This window comes from Salvelinus sp. IW2-2015, unplaced genomic scaffold (genome assembly GCF_002910315.2).
Source record: "Salvelinus sp. IW2-2015 unplaced genomic scaffold, ASM291031v2 Un_scaffold86, whole genome shotgun sequence".
NCBI classification, from domain to species: domain Eukaryota; kingdom Metazoa; phylum Chordata; class Actinopteri; order Salmoniformes; family Salmonidae; genus Salvelinus; species Salvelinus sp. IW2-2015.
Window position 1 is genome coordinate 231,086 of NW_019942515.1, and position 24,185 is coordinate 255,270.

The window sequence follows — 24,185 nt, forward strand, 5'->3', positions numbered from 1 at the left end:
GGTGGTGCAAGGCTAACCCTGTGAGAAGTGACCAACATAGTGACGATGAGCTTTGTCCTTGATTTTTATTTTCAAGTACTCAGTTCTCTCTCTCACAGACAGTTGAACATGAACAGGGTAACACAAAACTAAAACATCCAGTTCGTATTATTTTATTGTTTCTTGGAGATGAAATGATAGCATGAAATATTGCAGTGATTTGTGTGTGAAGATTCCTTTTTGCTAAGGGAACACACAACAAAAAAGCCCAATCAAGCCTTGTCCTTACATCATGCTTTTTAAAAATGTCTAATCAACAAAAGGCACACAAAAGAAATCTAGATTCATGGAACATTGTTGAGCATATAAATGTAACCAAGCTGTGTGAACCACACAAGCAGATATATAGTAGTAAGCAGACACCCATGGACAGTTCAAGCTATACAAAACAGAAATGCAGGTGAGGTAACGAACATAGCTAAAGCTGATTCCCTATAGAGAAGCCTTGTTTGACACATGGAGACCCAGCAAAGACAACCACTCTCCCTAAGGGAAATACATAGATGTTTTTATTATATACACACACAACTGGACAAATATGTAACACTATGTTTACCGTCCAAATGTCTCTAAGCTAACAATATGCATATGCATAGTTTTGCCAAAAAAATGCCTGAGGATATCTTGGGTATCCTCTTTTTTTAAGACACTATATTTAAACACTCAAAGCCACTGAATCCTCAAGGTTCTGTCTTGCAATCYTGTAACTATGAAGGCCAGAAAACAAAATATGTACATGGTCAAGCTGGTCAGCCTATTCAAACATGATACAGATGATCCATGATGGTTTCATTTGAGTAGTCAGAGACAACCTCTCCTGCTGTAATTTCTTAATTATACTAGAACATACATTGTACGGCCTTTGTGAACTAACCAGGGGTATCAATTTAAATGAGAAAACATTAAATACACAAGGAAATAATTTACACAGGAAAAATATTCAAGTATAAATAGTGCTAAATAGTTAAAATCGGTAACAAAATAATTAAACTGACTATCTGCATTGACCCTTTTTGCACCAACTTTGATTAATCACATTTATTATCTATCCTGTTGTCTAGTTACTTTATTCCTAGTTATATGTACATATCTACCTCAATTGCCTCGTACCCCTGCACTTCGACTCGGTACTGGTACCCTGTGTACATAGCCAAGTTATCGTTACTCATTGTGTATTTATTATTACTTTTCTATGATTTTTTCCTCTTCATTGTTGGGAAGGGCCCAACTAAGTACGCTGTTAGTCTACACCTGTTGTTTATGAAGCATGTGATAACATTTTATTTATTACCCAGAGAAATGGCTGCAAAGTTTAAAAAAAATCTGCATCAACCAACCTATAATATATAAATGAGGGGAAACCTAATAAAATCTTTATAATAAAAACGGCCTCAAGCACTAAATAATGCTCCCAACTCAWGTCGATCATCTTAAACCATAAAAAAGGTACTTTTTTGCCTGAGACTTTTGTCACAGCTAAGGCAACAGCACACAATCTCCAGAGAGGACAGTCCATAATGTCCATAGATGTATATTAACTAATACACTCAGGCAATGTTAAGCTTAAAGCTACCCATGAGCTATACTACCTTATATTTTCACTACCTACCTGGTCCATTGTACCCTCAGTCTAACTTGCTCCTCTCAGTTATAATACAAAGTCTCCCTGTGCATAACAATGGTCATCGCCATTATATTCACACATGTTATTCAAGCACAGCTGAGACATGGCACTAACAGCCACAGACTGTCCTACTCTCATCTTCCCTGATTTCATACTGTGGTGTGATTTGTCATCTTAACTATTTCTATGGGTCCACTCAATAGGAAAACATCAAAAGGTCTAGAAAATGGTCATCCTTCAACCCAACAGAGGCTTTTTATTTCTCTTGATTCTTTCTCCAACCTGCTGCGTCAACAAAAATCAAACAAGCAAAATCTCAAATCAAGTATTTTTATCAGTGGATAGATAGATATGTATGTATGGGCTAATGGGCATCGCTAGCAAAGCTAGGCTAATATCACGTTTCCTCCTCAGGAGAGTATGACCTTATGACCTTTCACCCTGATCAGAGAGGGTAGAGTTGGCACAGGGGCAGTGCCCAGGACATCATGTAATGATAAGCAGCAGAGGGGTGCTGACTGAGGGGGAATCTTTAGCACTTAGGAACTGGTCAGTGGTTGGCTGGCATGGCTAAGTGCTTGTGTGATGCCCCCCCCCCCCCTCCTCAGCAAAACTTCAGCTCAGTAGTCCATCCGTTAATCACTCTCGGTCCAGTCCGAGGGAGTGTCCGTCCCAAAGTAACGGTCCCCGAAATTACCTGGGGGAGAGAAGAGAGAGCAGTCAGTCATATTGTCATTGTGAATACATGAGTTGGACTAGCGTCAGTGAGAATTGTGTGATCAGTGGCAGTGCTGATGGAACATATGGGTTACCCCAGCTATCAGCTGGCTCATTCATCCCCCCCTCTCCCCTGTAACTATTCCCCAGGTCGTTGCTGTAAATGAGAATGTGTTCGCTGTCAACTTATGATAAAATAAGGGTTAAATAAAAAATGTAAAACGTCAGTCTGGGGTGATTCATAACAAAGCCCATCTACTTGGGCCTGAATGGCCTTTTTCTAAAAATGGATTTAATAAATAAAAATCCTCAGCATAATACCCCATAATGACAAAGGGAAAACAGCTTTTTAGAAATGTGTACATATTTATTACAAATAACAGAAATACCTTATTTACATAAGTATTCAGACCCTTTGATATGAGACTCGAAATTGAGCTCAGGTGCATCCTATTTCCATTGATCATCTTTGAGATGTTTCTACAACTTGGAGTCCACCTGTGGTAAATTAGGACAACCATCTCTGCAGCACTCCACCAATCAGGCCTTTATGGTAGAGTGGCCAGACAAAAGACACTCCTCAGTAAAAGGCACATGACAGCCCGCTTGGAGTTTGCCAAAAGGCACACAAAGATTCTCTGGTCTGATGAAACCAATATTGAACTCTTTGGCCTGAATGCCAAGCATCACGACCGGAGGAAACTTGGCACCATCCCTACAGTGAAGCGTGGTGGCAGTATCATGCTGTGGGTATGTTTTTCAGTGGCAGGGACTGGGAGACTGGTCAGGATTGAGGGAAAGATGAACAGAGCAAAGTACAGAGAGATCCTTGATGAAAGCCTGCTCCAGAGTGCTCAAGACCTCAGACTGGGGCGAAGGTTCACCTTCCAACAGGACAACGACCCTAAGCACAAAGCCAAGACAACGCAAGAGTGGCTTCGGGAAAGGTCTCTGAATGTCTTTGAGTGGCCCAGCCAGAGCCCGGACTTGAACCCGATCGAACATCTCTGGAGAGACCTGAAAATAGCTGTGCAGCGACGCTCCCCATCCAACTTGACAGAGAGSATCTGCAGAGAAGAATGTGAGAAACTCCCCAAATGCAGGTGTGCCAAGATTATAGCGTCATACCCAAGAAGACTCAAGGCTGCAATCACTGCCAAAGGTGCTTCAACAAAGTACTGAGTAAAGGGTCTGAATACTTATGTAAATGCGAGCAGTTTTAATTTTTTTTAAATAAATTATCAAACATTTCTAAAAACCAGTTTTTGTTTTGTCATTATAGGGTATTGTGTGTATATTGATGTGGAAAAAAACGTTAATACATTTTTGAATTAGGCTGTAACCTAACAAAATAATTCAAGGGGTCTGAATACTTTCCGAAGGMACAATCTGGAAGTTTTTAACTTGTGATTTGGTCATACCACTAATGATCAGTCACACCACAAACAGCAGACTCACTAGATCTGCATTAGGACACCGCTTTGAAGGAAAAACCGCATTAAGTGAGAGTGACTGAGAACAACGTGTGTGAGAGAGCGAGACAGACCGATAGATAGCAGAAGCACCCACCAATGCCAGGGATGATGTGGAACTCGTTGTTGACCTTCTTATCGACGGCCGTGGTGATAATGCGGACCTTAGGGAAGGCGTAGGCCACAGAGTGGACGCCCATCTCAGCCATCAGTAGAGACAACAGGAAAATTTTATCCTCCTGGACATCATGGTCCTACACAAGGTGACAGACATATGCAAATTGTGACCTTTAATCACGATTGAAGAAAGAGTGGTGGTTAGTGGGAAGTTTCTGTGACAGTAGCACAATATGTAAGAGGAGCGAGGCAGCCACTTCCAGACCTGTTGGGATCTCAAGCTCTTCCCATACCCACTGCTACCGGTCAAAAGGGACTCCTTAGTCTGATAGGTCTTCTGCACTCATCACATACTTCAACCAATGCTTCCAGTAAAAACACACACCTCCATGACTATCTTTTAAAGCTAGAATCTTTATTCGAAACATTAACAAAGCGGTCACCCCGCCTCTGTTTTGGTAAGAAGCTGAGGGACGGACCTGGAGAAATGTAACCATTCAAATCCAGAGACTGAGCTACGGATGCAAAGACTGACCATCCATGATATAAATTATAGTTTTAACCATGTTATGAGGCTATACAGTGAATGTTTACATTTACAATGTTTACAAACATTGGTGTAAAAGAGGCTTATATATATATATATATATATATTTTGGGTTATGATGGGGTACGACAGTTGAACTAAACTCATGAGGCATTTATAAAAGTTAAATTCTTCAAGAATCAATGGGTATGTATAATTACTTTATAAGTCCAAAAATGTATGCAGCAACTAAAGATTCTAGCTTTAAAAAGAGGTAGTCATGGAGGCAGTAAAGTTTGCTTTCGGAGAACAAACAAAAACCACGGACTTTGGTTGCCAAATTGGCGATAATTCTCCCCAGATGTTTACATTTCACAAGGGGCGAAGGCTAAAAGCACAGGACCTGTACATTTAGAACTTTAGTCTTATCACAATGAGGAAACAGGACCTCAAATTCGCTGGACTCAAACTGTGTTTTATGACGGTAAACAAGCATCCCGATCTCTCCTTAATCTCCTGCTGCTGTAGCCATCCAGTCTCCACTAGCAAAGCTGCTGCCCTGCCATCCCAACAACCAACAAGGACAACTCTGCTATCTCAACAACCAACAAGGACAAGGCCTAGTCTGCCATCTGTCATGTTCAGCCATGTCTCAGGGGTAACCAACATTATCTGGATGCAGAACCATAGGTAAACCCCCAAGCCCTAACGTCTCCTCAACATAGGTGTGTGGTGGTGAAGACAAACATGAGAATATAAGACTTCTACTAGAAACTACTATTACATTTAAAAATTGAACTATAATACCCGACTAATGCTGAATAGACTAGACCAGAGGAGTAGAATGAGGTAGAATAAAGTAGAACTGACCAGCAGCACCCGGACGGCCATGAGAGCAGCAGCCCCAGTGGACACAGTGCTGTCCATCAGGATAACATAGTCCTCACTGATGTCCTTAGGCAGACGCAGGTAGTGGAGCTGGACAGGGGCGATAGGAAATGTTAATACAATGGGACGTTTTATACAATGGTTTTCATTTGGGCATTTTATGAACTTAAAATGTCACATTTTGAGCATCTGTGGTGAATGAAACCAGTAAAGCTGAAGAAAGAAGGTCCAAAGCTTGAAGGCTATAGCTGGCATAGACATCACACACACAGTATATCTCCAAAGTATGGCTGGTCTGCTATTCTGATGAGGCAGTGAACCTGAGGTCAATGAGGCTAGTGTGTATCAGTTAGCCCAGAGACTGACACCTAGCCTTGAATGAAGTCACTCCTGGTTTATGATCTTCGTGTTGAAGAGTTCATGTCTGGGTGTGTATGCAGCCTTACAGATAAGAGGGCCAAACTTTTTGAACAACATGACTGATTTCTGTGTGTTACCTCAGGCTCTCCAGTGTCATGGTTGGTCTGGATGAGGATCTTCCCCAGCCGAATGTCTTTACACACATGCATCAGTGCCTGCTCCATGGTCTCCCCTGCTCTCAGTATGGACACGCCTGTGATCTACACACACACACCATTGCATTCCAGGCTTTATACTCCTTCACAGTTTAGTTTATAAGTAAACTTCCATTGAGCAACCTGAAGGACCAGCATAGTGAGCACTCAGTGTTACCCAGCCTGATGGTAGGAGATAGACATCTGCAGTAGAGTAATACAGTCATAACAACCCTGTTGCCTAACAGAGCTGCTCCCACTGAGAGCCACTCAAACACATCACCATAAAAAGACTGGAATGAACGACCCTCTCAGGCCCATCCACACACTTTATGACTCGAGGGTTTTCACTGCAGGCGTCTAGTTAAACGAATGTTAACAATGCCTATAGTGCTTTATGTATGGTGATGAATAAAATGACTGGAGAGATAAACTAGTCTAATCACTGTACAATCTTCCAATAATTACAAGTAGCAAACAGAGTGATTGTGACAATGTAGCTGCAATGTAGTATCAGGGATGACATTGATACTTTATTGCATTTTAGGGCCCAAAACCCTCTGTGAAAGTGGGGAGGTATCTGCATAGAGCCTTACCCTTTTACCACTGAGTCTCTTCCCTTCATAGATGGAACCTTGGGGAGTCTCCACTTGCACAGGCTAGAGAGGATGAGAGGAAAGGAAGAGAGAAGAGACCAGTGTTAGTGTCTGGTTGTGCAAGGCAATATAATATTGGCCATGCATCTGCAGGCATGCAGGGCCACTCACCTTGAGGGGCAGGAAGGAGAGGGCATGTTCTATCAGGAGCCTCATTAACCTCTTAGAGTAGAAGATGAACTCATCACGATTAGTGTCCTTATTCCTGCAGGCAGGCAGGCAGGCACACACACACCAGGGTTAGGGGACAGGGACTGAGCGTGAGGGGTGTGTGTGTGTATATTCATTATAAACTTGTGGCAGTGCAGAGTCAATGTTGAGAGGGTGATAAAACGGTGGTCACCCAGAGCTCTACGGCCTTACCTGATGATGGTGTGCATGCCGCGGACCTGTGGGGTGCTCTCCAAGACGCTGAGGGTCTTGGGTAGGGGCTGTCCCTGGTGGGCCGAGGCCAGAGCAGACCTACACAACAGAGAGACAGTCAGACCACTGTCTCCTGCTGGAGTGACCACAGTACAACAGACAACACTGCCCCCTGCTGGAGGGACCACAGTACAACAACACAGACATCACATCAAATCAGGGGGACAAAGGTAAGATACCACTGGGATATTTTACGTTCCTCCTCGTAAACATGTATTGCAGTATGGTGGTCACAGATGCACAGCCAGGCAAAGTGGGGTGTGGGAATAGTGTACAGGTACTGGCAACAGCAATGCTTTAACAGGCTCCTCTCGCGCTGTCTGGAGCATATGGTACTTTCCCGGCTGACAATTCAACGTGACATCACTAGGACCATTTCAAATCTAGAAAATAACTATTACGTTGTACAGTTCTAAACAGTGGTTCTGTTGATAAATAGAAATGCCATAAAGCAATTGAGCACATTGCTATGTGTCCTGCATTGTTGTTGCCAATACAAGAAGCCAAGACAACTCACTCTCTAAATACTGTAGTACTGCACTGAAATTAGCCTTTTGAATGTATATATATCTGGTACCAAAATACAGGACAGTTAAGACTGTAGAAATCATAGCGAAAACTGAAAGAATCAAGCAAATTGGTTAAGAGGTAAATGAAAAACAATATCTTGGAAAAATAGCAATGACAGCAAACAAAGGTTGTTAGCTTTTTGTCAGGGGGCTATGTTACTAAATCATAAAAGAGGAGCAGATGAGAGGGGAGATAAAACTTAAGAGAAGGAGGAAGATGCAGGAGTTTATCCTCACATATCCCAGCGGAGTTTCCTCTGCAGAAGGTGACAAATATTCATTTTGCGAGAACAAGAGTGATGACAAAGAGGAGAGGAAAGAAAGAGGAAAAGAAAGAAAATACATCCCAATTAGACAGCAACAGGACAGAGTAGGGGCCCTATGATATCTGTGGAGGAGAAGCTGAGAGGTGTGACGGCCAGGGGCCAGGCTGAGAGGGGNGGCCAGGGGCCAGGCTGAGAGGGGCTCCTGGGGGGGGGGGGGTCAGGGCCCCTGTTCAGCTCAGCAAGGGGACGGCCTCAGGACCAGACGACATCACCATGGTTATGAGCTCTGACTGAGTAGTTAAAAAAGAATCATCTTTGCAACGGCCTTAGTGAGAGGTCATATGATAAACATGTAGGACTAAACTCAAGGTTATACTCCTTGGTTAATGTGACGTTAGCTTTTTGATCGTTCGGTAAAAAGGGATTCATTACATTAGCGGCTCCCAGCAGTTTTTTTTAGGTCTTAACCAGAGCTCAGTGGAACCATAGCGATGTCATCCTTCTGGTGTTAGCGATAGCTTTCATGACTGACGGTGTGGAAGAGGAGAAGAGGAGCTGCACAGACTCTCATTTAGCTTTACAAACATTTTCCTGGGCACCTTGATTAGTTGATCATGTCAACATCAGTGGGGGAAAAAATGCCAAAATGGTCAAATAAATAGTAACATGAGTATTCTGTCAGACTGGGCACATCTCCTTTTGTCCTTTCTGTGCTCTCTGAGCTTCTGCTGAGAGGAAACAGAATGAAAAGACAGAGGCAGCACGAGACAGAGACCGGTAGAGATATGAGGGGTGTGGCAGTCATACCTCACTGTGATTTCACGCTGAGACGGTTAGAGTGCATTATTCGGTCAGGGTTTAGCAAGTATTTGATTACAAACACACACACAGGGAGGAGAGAAATAAAAACAAAACTCATGAAATGAGACAAGCCATTCCAACCCTCCAAACAAAGCCAAATGTCCCCAGTCCCCACCGCCCTTTTAAATAAACAAACACCAGGCAATGATATTACATTCCCCTCCATTTTGCCATGAATCAGACAGACAGTGTTCCATCAGATAAGCTCAGTGCCTGAACCGGTACCTCTTTCTCTGTACAGGTTCTACTCCTGCATTAGATTAGGCTAAATTCTGCTGCTCTGATCTCACAACAAGGCCCAGTGCACAGCATGGGAATTTAATTTGAAATGTGAATTTTTTGGGCAATAATAAAAAATATATTWAAAAAAGTCAAGTGTTCTGCTCCTTTTCCATATGGAAACCCCATGGAGGTGCATCATATTTGATTTACTCGTTTTATCCATTAGTCTGACAAACAAAATCGTTCCTACATAGTATCTAGTACATATCAAACAAAATACCCCAAAGCTAATGGCAAAGTGTGGCATCCTAACCAAACCAGGGGGTTTCCTAACCAGAAGTACTATAGTGGGCCCAGTGGTAGTAGTCTTGCTATATGGAGGGTGCTATGGTTCATTAGGCTACAACAGGCCCTATCCTCATCAGTCACTCACTCTATSGAGGACGAGCTGCCGCTGTCTCCTCCCACTCGACACCATTCATTACTTGATCCACACAATGGCCTTTTATTAGAGATCCCTTAATCCACAAATCCTCACACAGACTATCTGCTTTTGCACACGCTTTTGCACACGCGGGTGAGACTCTGAACGTGAATGGCGTACACTTTAGACAGAAGTCACGTGATCACGCGTCACTCCCCACACAACCCTCTCCAAAAGAAATAAAGTACAGTGAGTCTGTTAAATATAATGTAACCGAGCACCTTTGAGCTTGTCTTTGAAACCTTCCATCTTATCTCTCTCTGTGACAGATGGTTTGTCATATTACAGTGATGATGGATCAGGACACCACAGGGCCACATACACTGAGTGTACAAAACATTAAGAACACCTGCTCTTTCCATGACAGACCGACCAGGTGAATCCAGCTGAACGCTATGATCCCTTATTGATGTCACTTGTTAAATCCACTTCATAATCAGTGTAGATGAAGGGGAGGAGACATGTTAAAGAATGATTTTTAAGCCTTGAGACAATTGAGACATGGATGTGTGTGTGTGCCATTCAGAGGGTGAACGGGCAAGACAAAATATTTAAGTGCCATTGAACGGGGTATGGTAGTAGGTGCCAGGCGCACCGGTTTCTGTCAAGAACTGCAACCCTGCTGGGTTTTTCCATGTTCAACAGTGTCCCGTATGTATCAAGAGTGGTCCACCACCCAAAGGACATCCAGCCAACTTGATACAACTGTAGGAAGCATTGGAATCAACATGAGCCAGCATCCCTGTGGAACGCATTGGACACCTTGTAGAGTCTATGCCCTGACAAATTGAGACTGTTCTGAGGGGAAAAAGGAGGTGGGGTGCAACTCAATATTAGGAAGGTGTACCTAATGTTTGGTGTACTCAGTGTATATCATGATTTGTAGGGACTTAAAGGGGCTGTCTGACAACAGAGAGCACAGTGTTAAAGATGCCAGTTAGGATTTATGGGTCATGGCACTGACAGATAAGTTTGGTGTCCTTGACGCATGCATGTCCACACACAGGTGTGCCTTTCAGTTATAAATCCTCTCTTGTTACGTTCCCTTGGTGTACAGAGGGTTGGGTTCAGCCTGATACCAGAGACAGGCAATGTACATGACAAATTCATAACCTGTGGTGCTGAATCCCAGCCACTAGATGGGAGAAGTGAGGTGGGCAACTGGTTGGATCAACTTCTACTTGGAGACCAGCCTCTGGGAATTCAGGATTACCTTGGAACTACCAGATTGAAACAGTGCAGACAGGACAGCTATAGGAGTCTGCTGATCTTAATAATACATGTAGTCTTGAGAGATCCTATGAGAATGAGACTTGTCATTGATCATTAATCCAGTACTGACCCACCCATGTTGAGGGATAGGACAGGGTTCAGAGGTCATGGGTTAGGGCAGGAGTTTTTCCTGGTAGGGAAGGTGGTCAGGAAAAACTCCTGGCCCAAATCATGAACAATGGGATAGGGGTCATGCAAAAACTGAGCATGGTGTGAGCCGAAGAGACGACACCGTGGACAGAGATAGGTACATGCTTTTAGGTTAGGGTCTATGGGCAGAGGTATAGGAGATAAAAGCCTATTATTCACACATACCTTTTCAAGCTGACTGTGAACATGCTGCACAATCAGATCCAAGGCAACAAAGTTCTCGCCCCCTAAAATAATCAAACACACACGTATCTTTTATAGCAGAATCACTACAGATACCATTTGTAAAAAGTTTTTATTGTTCTGAATTTAATCTAAAGACTCTATACATAGAAGCAGTGTTTCTAACACACTGGTAGTATGCATCTACCTACAAGCCACTCACCCCTGGGGACCACAATATCCGCCACCTGCACAGTGGGTTCGATGTACTGCTCAAAAGACGGCTTGACGAACTTGTTGTACTGCTTGATGACCCCGTTGATGTCCCGGCCGCGGTCCGATATGTCCCTCTTCAGACGCCTGACCAGACGGATGTCTGAGTCGGTGTCCACAAACACCTTCATGTCCAGCAGCTGGGGGAGGAAGATGGACAGAGAGAAAGAGACAAAAGGGTTAAGAGAGGTCATGTACATAACCAATGGCAGAAGTTCTCAACATGACAGATCTGACTTTTAATAGGGCAGTGTTTGCCAGAGATGATCATTTCAAGTACGGAGTGTTGGGTAAATGCCCCCACAGCACCATTCAGGGTAACCCACCTACATGATGTCCTAGGGTCAAAATAAGTGAAATGGGAATCTGACGGCCTATTGGGTCTTTGAAGCTCTTTTCCTAAACACACATCAACAGAAATAGAAATACAGCTAGCCAGCCAGTCAGGGAAAACTAAAGCCAGAACTCAAAGCTCTAACCTCAGCAAAACTAAAGTGAGGAGGATTAATGGTCCAGCAGCACCACTGTATGTGACGGAGACACAAGAATAGGCAACCACTCAAAAACAAGAGCTATTGATGACTATCTGGCCATTGAGTGTTGGGAGTGTAAACTCAGAGAACCAATGAGACTGTCAGTCATTGGGAAAGTAAATCTGCTTCCTGACCAACCGGGCTAGCACAGCTGTCACCCTATAGGAGGAGGGGATGAGGAGTGGGGCTCCAGCCGCTCCACATGACAGACCATGCTAAGACAGACAGCAGGGATCAGACTCAGCCTTCCCCTCTATCGCTCTCTCTCTTACTGGAACCTCTGTCATTGGGGGAAAAACTAGAGCAGGGCAGTTTAGCAACGTTTTACATCACTGCAGCTTAAAGATGGCAGGTCATTGCCGGGCCAGAGCSGACCTGACGCTTGGTGTAGCCAGCACGGTAATGTTTGTTGGAGTCATGGCAAAGGGTTGAGAGGGAGCCAATTTATAGGAAAGTAAATAAACCGGTTGATAAGAACGTTTAGTACTAAGTGAGCCACAATTACAACAAAAATAATACAACACTTCTATTGAAAGAATAAAATTGAAAGTACATCCAGTTACCTGCATTGTTTGTTTGTCTTATCATCCTAGCCCAGCCTCTCTGTACAATAGCCGAATTGATAAATGACCCGGAACAGAAGTCCTTTGCCAATGCAAACACAATCACTCAGATTTTAATTTGTATGGATTTCTGTACACACACAGCACTGGTGGATCGAAGGGAAAAAAAGGGACCAAATCAACAGAACCATTAATAAAACAGTCTTGTTCATTCACTGGCACATGGACCAGACACTAGGGCTGGGAATTGCCAGGGACCTCACGATATCATCACCATCCTTAGTTGCTGATACGATATGCATTGCGATTCGATGTTCCAAACATATTGCTCACTCTGTCTGCTGCAGAGAGACAGAGCCATGAGAAAATGAGTGCTAAAAACAAATGGTCTCCCTATTTAAAGAGAAGATGGAGAACAAGCTATGAAAGAAAAATATTGTAGTTTTGGTTCAGGTACAGCCAACTAGCGCAAAAATAATATTGAGATATTGACAAAGAGATACATCGGCAAAAATAATATCCTGATGTGTAACTATCGATTTTTTTTTTACCCCATCACTACCAGATACACACCCTCTAGTTCAGGGGTCTCCAACAGGTCCACCTATGAGTAGCCCGCCAAACAATTCAGAAAGTATATGCCCTTTTCCCATCGCATGTGTTCTATTKCAAACTGTCATAAACAAATCTCACAAGTATCAGACACCGCAAGCTCCCAGGTACTATGTAATCAACGCAACACAGACATTATACCACACCTGGTTAGTCACTATTGGCTTAAAATGCCAAACCTCACAATATCTGCCAATTCATTTCCAGCAATATTGCCTGTCTGTTTGTGTGGTGCACACGTTTGTCTATATGCGCAGTGTAGCCAGTTGATGTGATAACCGTCTTCTGGGTTGACAGAAATGCTTTCCCCAAAACCTTCAATTAAATGTTAACTGCAAAGTAGGCTTACCTGGCAGAAGTCTATCATGAGTAAGTATACCGTCTCATTTGCATCTATTATTTGCTAACTTGTCCATGAAATGAGCAGCAGCAGTACCGAACCATCGCTAGACCGAGATATTAGACACATTCCTCGTGCGCTAGATGTGCAATTAAAAATGGGAATTACACTCAAATCAATTTGTTTTCCATTTTCCAAATTGTCTTCTGATGGGATTTAACCATGGACATGGACCCAAAACATCTAATTTAGTGGTTTCTTTATGAACAATTGTAATTTTGATAGTGAAAAACTAAAACTAAATTAAATAATGAAAAATAAAAATTAGAAAATATACAAATATTTTATATACCCCCCCTTTATTAACCATTATTTTACCAGGTATATTGACACAAAACATAGTATACAAGATAAAGTAGTGCACTAAGGACCTGGGGAAGAGTTGCAGGGAAGAGAAGAATGTGCCTATTTGAAAGCTAGAAGAAAATATGTATAATTGTACTTAGCTACTTGAAAAAAAAAAAGCAAAGTCCCRTCCATGCTAGAGAAGGTTGGAAACCCCTGCTCTAGTTATAATGAAGAGGGAAGGAGAATCCAAGGCAGGCTACAAGTCCAGGACAAATGCGATTAGGTCTATCTGGTCACCTCATGGATCATACTTGCCTAGATACCTCATGGATTTAGATGAGCCAACATGTTCTATGTGAAAAGTTGCTTACCTACGTTGTAATAAAGAGGACCAAGATAATCAAAGCTGACAAGGGCTGCCTGAAGAACTGCCATAAATTCTACTACAACAGTACTAGTAGTATTTTTGCTTTGTTCTAAAGGGAAATGATTTGTGCATTCTTCTCTGAAGAGAGCTGGGCTTCAGGTTAGTTATGTTTTACTCTAGCCAAGACTGCTGCAGTACTGGGTCCCCAACAACACCCCACCTCCCAGCCCCTCCATTTCTATCAGTCATTCCCCAGCCCAGTCACCCATAGTCAGCCCCTGCATGAAACCTAATCATAGCAGATAGCTGTGAGCAGGGGAAAGTAGAACAGTGAATACAGAGCCATCCAGCAGAGAGAATCCATCTAATTTCCCTGAATCTGCTTCAGGATGGCAGCGGCACTCCATTAATCAGCCTGGCTGGCATCTCTGCAGCATGGCAGAGTAATTAATCAGGTCTGCTAGGCTGGTGGGGTAAGAGGGAGGGAGAAGAGAGGAGCAGGAAAAAGAGAGCAGGGAGAGAGGAATGACTGGAGACCAGAGAGAAGAAACAGTACTGTAGAAAGGAAAAGTGAGCATTTCATCTTCTTACACTCACCTTAAAGCAGGTTAAAATAACAGCCTCACCTTCAAAAGCTCCTTGTTGGCAAACGCCAGAATCCCCTCAAATATGACAACATTGGCACCGTAGACAGTTTTCTGAAGAAAAAAACCCCACACACCATTAAAGAGTTTCTCACCACACAAAGCAGATTATTATGTACAGTGTACATAATTAGACAGACAGCATATGGCAGAACGGGGACTGGGCCAGGCTTCCCAGGACTTATGAAAGATGTGCCCACCAGGTGTGCCAGGTAAGGGCGTGGGCAAATGGCTGGCAGAGGGAGACCGGTGGGTTGACGAGGTGTAAGGGCCTTGTCAGCACCCCTCTGCTGTTCTGTCAGCACCACGTTCACAGCTAAACTAAAAAAAATTGTGCGCCGCTCCAAAACTCCCCCTCCTCCCCCTCTTTCTTCCAGCCTATCCCCCTCTGATTAACAGCCCTTTGTTTGCTGTAATTACCACTGCAGCTATCTGATGTGATTTTTTTGTTTGTACCACAGAAAGTAATCCCTGAGGTGGCTGAGCAGAGCAGGCCCAACTGACACGTTAAGATCTGATGTTATCATAATTAAAAATCAAGATGTCCCAAAACAAGAGATGGACTGTCAGTGACTCAAAAGGCCCAGATTTAACCGTGTGTGTGTGTCAGACGCGGAGCATAGACATGTATCACTCAGGTAGTACTGCCTAGTCAGGGAGCTACAGATTGTCACGATCCCATTCCAGGAGTCTGACGAGCTCAGAGCTGCAGTGAATGACCAGGCTACCTCTGTATTGATCAGAGAAAGAGCATCTCATACAGAGAGAGAGGGATAGTGGTCATGTTTCATTCATTTATCACATTATTACCCCCTGGTGATAGCAAACTGGTTTTTGTTACAAGTAATGTTATTGTTTTCCTGGATAGCTGTACTTCTTTCAGCCATGAAATTGCATTGAGTCTTGAGGATATGAAAGTAAACATTAAAAACGCAAAATGCAATTCTCATAACATACTCCTTGTTGATAGTCAATACATGCAGTGGTTTAAAATTCATACAAGCATTTTCTTTGTGATTACTGCTGAGACACCAAAGACAATCATTGAAAGTGTCTTGACACACCTACTCATTCCAGGGTTTCTCTTTATTTTTACTATTTTCTACATTGTAGATGAATAGTGAAGCCATCAAAACTATGAAATAACACATATGGAATCATGTAGTAACCAAAAATAAATTAAAAAAGTGTAAACAAATCTAAATATATTTTATATTGGAGATTCTTCAAAGTAGCCACCCTTTGCCTTGATGATAGCTTTGCACTCTTGGCATTCTCACAACCAGCTTCATGAGGTAGTCACCTGGAATGCATTTTAATTAACAGGTGTGCCTTCTTAAAAGTGAATTTGTGGAATTTCTTTCCTTAATGTGTTTGAGCCAATCAGTTGTAACAAGGTAGGGGTGGTATACAGAAGATAGCCCTATTTGGTAAAAGACCAAGTGCATATTATGGCAAGAACAGCTCAAATGAGCAAAGAGAAATGACAGTCCATCATTACTTTAAGACATTAAGGTCAGTCAATGCGGAACATTTCAAGAACTTTGAAAGTTTCTTCAAGTGCAGTCGCAAAAACCATCAAGCGCTGTGATGAAACTGGCTCCCATGAGGACCGCCACAGGAAAGGAAGACCCAGAGTTACCTCTGCTGCAGAGGATAAGTTCGTTGGAGTTACCAGCCTCAGAAATTGCAGCCCAAATAAATGCTTCAGAGTTCAAGTAACAGACACATCAACTGTTCAGAGGAGACTGCGTACATTTTATCAATTCCATTTACTTTTGATACTTAAGTATATTTAAAACCAAACACTTTGACTTTTACTCAAGTAGTATATTATTGGGTGACTTTCACTTTTACTTTAGTCATTTTCTATTAAGGTATCTTTTACTCAAGTATGACAATTGACTACTTTTTCCACCAATGTAGATTTCCACAACGTTTTTCACGTTGCTAGCAAGGTTGTTATAACCAAATTAAATATTTGTTACAAAAAATTATTGTTCTCACATATTACAGTTATTTAACACTGTAAATCATAAGAATCATAAGTCATAGACCGTTCTCTCTGCTAYMGCACGGCAAGTGTTACCRGAGYGCCAAGTCTAGRKCCAAAAGGCTTCTTAACAGCTTCTACCCCCAAGCCATAAGACACGTGAAAAGCTAACCAAATGGCTACCCAGACTATTTGCATTGTCCCCCCAACCCAACCCCAGTTTTATACTGCTGCTACTCTGTTTATTAGCCATGCATAGTGACTTTACCTCTACCTACATATTACCTCGACTAACCGGTGCCCCCACACATTGACTCTGTACCAGTACCCCCTGTATATTGCCTCACTACTGTTATTTTTAATGTTGCTCCTTAATTATTTGTCATTTTATTTATTTTCTCTCTTAAAACTGCATTGTTGGTTAAGGGCTTGTAAGTAAGCATTTCACTGCAAGGTCTACACCTGTTGTATTCGGTGCATGTGAAAAATAACATTTGATTTGAATGCGTGGTTTTGGGTGGATTATTGCTTTAAGACAATTTACTGAGTCTGCCTTACCCACTCCTTGCGGCGGCAGTGAGAAGTGAAGTCGTAGACGGGTACTTTGATGCTCTTGCCCTTCTTCAGCTTCCTCAGAACAGTCACCAGCAACTCAAAGTCAAAGGCCTCTGGGTGATCAAAGTTATACTCATTCTTAGCTGCCAGCTCCTGCTCATCTTTGGTCAAAACCTGGGGGGGAGAAACAAGGTCACGATTCAGGAATTCAATTACACTCTTGCCTGACCTGCATTTGTGTAGATCTGAGAGGATTGGATTGGTTGAAGCAATATGGCAAACATTACACCTAGCCTATCAAAGGGCAAGATGGAGCTATTTTAATAGCCCTGCTGTTCGTGCCTTTGCGATGTGCACAGGTACCTAGGTGTGGGGGCCTATTTGGCCAACAAAGCATGAGTTGTTAGAGCCATTCCCTTGTCACCTAAAAAAACAACATGGCTGCTACAGAAAAACATACTTAAAAGCAATCGACTTTTGTTTCCAACACAGCTAGGGACATAATTGACATGAATGATTCCATTAGTTCCCTCATTGGTTAGGAGTTTAAAGCTAAATAAAAGCTCAAATCAGGGTTAATTACTGACCTTTTGGAGGGTTGTGGACAGAGCGGGGTACACACTGCTTCACTGATCAAGTTAAGCAGAGGCAACTTTCTTTAACAACAGGGAACCAATTCAATCAATCTATTGGAGCAGCTGCAGTGGTCTCAGAATGCTATTGAGTTGAGTGGTTCTATCTGGGTAGACTGAGGATATCTCTTGAGGGTACTGATAGTTCTGTGCTCCCTAGGTGTTGCTGCCTCTATACTAAATCTGAGGGGGAGCCAATAAAGCATTCAGCATGAAGCGGGTCATGACATTACATTCATTGGCTAGTTTACCTTCAACAGAATGTCTTATAAGTATACCCAGGAGTTATTCCTGAACCTGTGACCTCACCAATGATAAACTCCAGGCCATACTTATAAACATAGCATATTATGCAAGTTCACCTTATAGAATGAGTCCATGGAGAGGAGGACCACCCAGGGAACATCTAGAGCCTCGATGATCTTATTGGCCACYGTGGTTTTCCCAGAAGCACTTCCTCCACAGAGGCCTGCAGGAAGAAACATGAGGGGGTAAGACAGGGCTCCTGACAAACGTACACTAGGAATCCAAAACAACAACCCTGGGAGTAAATCCAACAATACATGCTGTGGTTGTGAAAACCTGGATGCAGTGCTTGTAGTGTCTGCTTCTGCACAGGCAGTGGGGAACCCCTATTATAATGTACTGAATACATAAACCAGAGAGGTGCACATAACACAGGGTGCAGTTCAAAACTGCTGAGTTAGGCTATAAACGTGCACAGACAAAATATTCAAGAYAACAAAATGGAACTGAAAACTGTCTAGATAAGCCCGTTTTCAAAATATTTTACTTCGAATTGAGCTATGTTGCCACAACAAATGAAACTCAGCCATCAGACTAACTGACACAGAACATGAAGCAACCCATCCAGCAAATGAAATGAAATCCGTCTGGAATTGTTGCCTAGAGACAATAACAAACAGCTCTGGCTCTGATGATTCAGGGCTCCTTTTATGTGCTTACCATCTCTCCTCTCCCTCGGACCTCTGAGGCAGGTTGGTTATTGTACATGAGCAGACTTTCTAACCTTTCATCAACAGAAGCAGAGTGCTGGCCAGAGAACAGCAGGATGGCCTTTTTACAGGAATCATCAACCAAAGCACATCCAAGTGTGAAACGTAACCAGTCAAGTCCGGCTCATTGAAAGTAACAGATTGCGTATTAAAGATAGCCTTTGTCTCAGTCAGCAGCACTCAAGCCAATCAGATGTGTTTAAACAAAGTATGGTCCGGCTGGGTAATTCATACACATGGTTCATTTCATTATGGTGTGTAAAGCTTACAGGGGTGCCTTACTGGGATGATCAGAAGGACCCCGGCCAAATGTAGAATATAAGCTACAACCTAAGCTAGCATGGAGGATGCCCTGAGCACTGATGATGAGATCCTATTATTTTAGGATTTCTGAAAACCTTTTTCAAAATGTCTCTTCAATTTCCACACTGCCTATCAACTCTCCAGGACAATGTCTGGTGACTGACCATTGCCGTGCATGTCATTTCTGTTCATTAAGTTGAGTTTGAGGTTTGAGTTTGCAGGTAATGAGTCATGACAATTAGAGCCCTGCACAGGCATGAATTTTCAGCAACTATAGTACTACCCATGCCTACCACTTTCAGGCCCTACCCTACCCAAGCCTGATTTCTTCTGTTAAATTTAAGGCCCTACCCGAAACAACTTTCTCCATTAGTAAAACCATTAACTGCTCCTCTCTGTCTGTTACTTGCTCCATGTGCAGGCAGCTCGCTCTTCATGCACACTGCTAATGGAGGCACTGAGTCTGAGTAACCATAGCAATGGCTCGCTTGGACTGCTCTGCCAGAGATATTAGAGAAAGGAGATATGACTCAAATTGGGCAATGTATGGAGAAACGTATAACACCCCACCCAGCAGACTGTCGACCAATCGCGTTCACGTTGTCATGCTGCGCCATGTGGTTACTGAGCTAATTGTCACGCAATCCCTTCTCAACGTTAGGGTATGAGTCGAGAAACCTGCCTACTTTCCTCGAAAGTACGTAATGTCACGATTCGAAAGCTCACAGATAAGTTACTTCTCACACTTCGGAAAAGGTTTGTAATGTTGTACTTACTGTTGACGAAATTCATGCTAATGTTGGGTTTTTGAGCTAGCGCCCAATTGACTCCCATTCACTCCTTGAAGGAGAGCTCTCCTTGTCCCAGAGTTGCCTAGAATGCACCGTGCAGCCCATTGTCGTACCATGGGCACCGTACACAATGGGCGTTGATACGATTTCAATGGAGTTTCCCATCTCCTCAAAAGTATCTCTGGCTCATGGCGCAGTGGTCTAAGGCATTGCTGTCTGAGCCACTAGAGATCCTGGTTCGAGTCCAGGCTCTGCCGCAGCCGGCCGCACAATTGGCCCAGCGTCGTCCGGGTTAGTGGAGGGCTTGGCAGGCAGGAATGTCCTTGCCCCATCGCGCACTAGCGACTTCTGTGGTGGGCCGGGCGCAATGCACGCTGACACGGTCGCCAGGTGTACGATGTTTCCTCTGACACATTGGTGTGGCTGGCTTCCGGGTTAAGTGGGCATTGTGTCAAGAAGCAGTGTGGCGTTGGGTTGTGTTTTGGAGGACGCACGGCTCTCGACCTTCGCCTCTCCCGAGCCCGTACGGGAGTTGCAGCGATGAGACAAGACTAACTACCAATTGGATACCACRAAATTGGGTAAAAAATAAAGAATATATATATATATATATATATTTTAAAGTACCTGCTCAACAATCAAAGAGACATGAGAGCATTTAGCTGTTAGCTTCTTCTGGTCACTCTAAACTCCGACAAAACTCAAGGAACATTATAATTTAAAGTATAATGTTGGGGCCTTTCGGGCTCGGGTAGCCGAGCACTAATAACAATGTCAAATGACAGCTCTCTTACCAATAACGAAAGCCTCTTTGAAGGTGGTCCCAGTGACATTGTACCAGGGGGGCCTTCCTGCAGTGTAGATTGTCCTCTTGTTGGTCCTCAAGAGAGGTGGCTCAGTCTTGCTCTGGCTGGTGGTCCGTTTCCGTGGAGACAGTGAGGGGGTCAGAGGGCAGCGGGGGTGTTTCGGAAGACTGCCCAGAGAATCATCTCCACTGCCACTGGTGAACAACAATAACACAAGGGACAAAAAGGTTAGTTCCGCTCAAATTCTGCCTAGTCATTATTTAGCGCGCTTCACTGGATAACCCATAACCCAGATTTTCCATTGAAGAGGATTGTATTATAGCTATTAACTATGATTAATCTGTGACATGAATCACTTCAAACATCCACTCACAAAAGCCATCATATCCATATATGCCATCAGAGATGCCGTTTAAGCTCATGCCTGCCCCATGATGATGATCAGGACAATGATCTGGGCAATTTGATTACAATGTGTCTGTCCTGTGGAGAGAAAAGAGAGGGGGTCCATACACTCRAGGAACCCTCATTAGTAGCGCTCCGCAGTTCTGTACTGTCTGTGTAAGTGAGGGAGAATGGGGGAAAACTTGACCACCCTCTCCAGGAAATCACACAGTTGCTGGGGGGGCATGGGGCAGGCACTCGCATGAGTAAGGCTGTCATCATTTGGTCAAAGAGAAAATCGAAATGTGTGACAACAGCTGGACTGTATGTCTAAAACTGATTTCCTTACCTACTTTTCCTCTTCACCTGAACTGATCTGAAAACACAGGACAAGTGAAAAAATGTTGGTAATTCAAATAGGCGAAGGAGAGAAATACACGTTAGACTATTGAAATGAACACCTGGATGTTCATTTTCACTGTTGTTGCTCTGTTATAATGCCAACTCGGCATCTGAGATCTGAATCATTGCACCCACATTCACTGCCACGTCTATGTGACTGTGCATTAGCTAACGTTTGCTAATGTAGCATTAATGAAGCATTATTCTAGCCGGCTGGCTAGCTAATTCATTGAGTACATACACCATAACTAAGCAACATACTTAGCTTGCTTCCATCGTTGTAGCTGAGATATTGAGTATAAGTTACCAGAAATAATTTATTTCAAATAAATATTAGCTGTGCCTGGCTAATGATAGCTGACTGGTTAGCATGCCAACCCACAAGACACACTCTGTCGGCCTGTCTCTGTATTGCTATCTTTGTTAGCCTGAAACATATCAATTATTTATACATACCTGTCAGATCTAGACATCGACCGGTCTTCTTCTTTCTCCCCCTCTTCTTTTTGTGGCATCTGGACATCGTTTTGGTTCATTTTCATTGCCATGTTTCCATCTCGTACACACCGGAGACCGCGCGTAAACAAACACCGGATGAAGCGTCCTGACGTCACCTTTTGTGTACATGTGCGTGCGTGGAGTGCGCTCCAGCCTCACTTTACCGAGGTAAAACCAGCTTCAAATTGGATATTCGCGCATTCAAACCTCAATAGCTTTCAAACCACTTGAGCCACAAACTCTAAATAAGTGTCATGATGTTGGAAAAATTGCGCACAGCATTGCACAGGTATTTTTTTTCACGATTTGGACATTAATTCGCTTTCCAAAGGTAATAAACACCTGGAAATGTGAACAGCATTTTGCATTCCTATTTGAATTAGTTAGGGAGCATAAACAAAGTACAAACTTTTTTACAATCCAATGTCAATAGCTCATTGGTCATGTGACCTACTTGACTTTAGAATTTCAATAGCTCCTTGGTCATGTGACCGACTGATCTCAAACAAGGTTCAGAATGTCCACTCAGTGGGCCTACACATTTCACACCCTTTGTTTTGTCCATTTTCATCTCACACGTTTTTACATACATTTTTCAGAATGTTACATTTCATTAGCTCCTTGGTCAGCTATAGGGGATTTTAGAAACACTTCAAATTAGGGCTGTTTCATGTAGGCTTACACTGGCATGTTTTGATAACCTGTATTGGCCTGTATTTATCCCCCAAAAATGAAATGATAATTAGCTACTAATGTGGCTATCATAAAGAACTACAATTGCCATGATGATCTGAACGAGACTGAAGAATCAAGGCAAATGTAGGCATCTCTGGATTAACTATATAATGTTAGCTAAATGTAGTAATGAATAAATTGGTTACATTTCTTTAAATGGACAATTCAGTGAACGGTCTTGTGCAAGTTTTATATCGAAACAATAACTTTTAGCAAAGGTGTCAGCGAGCGATGACGTGCAGGAGCTTGCAGGGATTTGTAGTTTTGCATGTCTTGCATGTCTACGTCACCAACTGCATTGGTGACGTCGATGCCCAAACTCAGATTTTACGGGGGAGTTCCGAAATTTAACGAAAACTGGATTACTATCAAGGTAAAGTTAGCCTAGCACAAACGAGCAAATGCTTAATCTACAGTTTATAACCATATATGATCACTATTTGAGTTGCAGCATGAGTTGATCGTTTCTCAAAATGTTTCACTGATTCAGCTTGGTTACAACCTTATTTTACCACTAAAAAGCAGATCAGCTAAAATTAACGAGGAAAAACATGAAATAATGGCAATAGGAAAAAGAATAACTCATGATCTACAGCAATTATTTAAGTGGACCACAAAAAAAATATGAAATACTTAGGAAGCTTAATTAGTGACAAACAAAAAAAATACAGTTGAAGTCAGAAGTTTACATACACCTTAGCCAAATACATTTAAACTCAGTTTACACAATTCCTGACATTTAATCCTAGTAACAAATTCCCTGTTTTAAGAGGGAATGAGAAATGTCAGAATAATTAAGAATGTGAAATGTCAGAATATTAGTAGAGTGATTTATTTCAGCTTTTATTTATTTCGTCAGAAGTTTACATACACTCAATTAGTATTTGGTAGCATTACCTTTAAATTGTTTMACTTGGGTCAAACGTTTTGGGTAGCCTTCCACAAGCTTCCCACAATAAGTTGGGTGAATTTTGGCCCATTCTTCCTGACAGAGCTGGTGTAACCAAGTCAGGTTTGTAGGCCTCCTTGCTCACACACGCTTTTTCAGTTCTGACCATACATTTTATATAGGATTGAGGTCAGGGCTTTGTGATGGCCACTCCAATACCTTGACTTTGTTGTCCTTAACCTATTTTGACACAACTTTGGAAGTATGCTTGGGGTCATTGTCCATTTGGAAGACCCATTTGCGACCAAGCTTTAACTGCCTGACTGATGTTGCTTCAATATATCCATATCCACATATATCCATATTCACATAATTTCCCTGCCTCATGATGCCATCTATTTTGTGAAGTGCACCAGTCCCTCCTGCAGCAAAGCACCCCCACAACATGATGCTGCCACCCCTGTGCTTCACGGTTGGGATGGTGTTCTTCGGCTTGCAA

General features: G+C 42.8%; 1 protein-coding gene across 3 annotated transcripts; it reads right to left on the minus strand.

The window, feature by feature from the left end:
- Positions 1-136: 136 nt before the first annotated feature.
- On the minus strand, positions 137-22,176 carry si:ch211-243j20.2 (uridine-cytidine kinase-like 1). 3 transcript variants are annotated; one of them, XM_024135172.2, is made up of 16 exons: positions 22,021-22,174; positions 21,512-21,538; positions 20,767-20,972; positions 18,225-18,331; positions 17,234-17,404; positions 14,665-14,736; positions 11,226-11,415; positions 11,006-11,067; positions 7,823-7,842; positions 6,957-7,055; positions 6,705-6,798; positions 6,534-6,596; positions 5,881-6,003; positions 5,366-5,473; positions 3,950-4,106; positions 137-2,360 (listed from the first exon to the last, which is right to left on the minus strand). In XM_024135172.2, exons 1-16 carry the CDS (start codon positions 22,110-22,112, stop codon positions 2,299-2,301), a joined length of 1,653 nt encoding a protein of 550 aa, XP_023990940.1. In that variant the 5' UTR covers positions 22,113-22,174; the 3' UTR covers positions 137-2,298. The 3 variants fall into 3 exon arrangements, with proteins under 3 accessions (XP_023990940.1, XP_023990941.1, XP_023990942.1); XM_024135173.2 differs by lacking the exon at positions 7,823-7,842 and adding an exon at positions 8,659-8,675; XM_024135174.2 differs by lacking the exon at positions 14,665-14,736 and having other exon boundaries at positions 22,021-22,176.
- Positions 22,177-24,185: the final 2,009 nt, after the last annotated feature.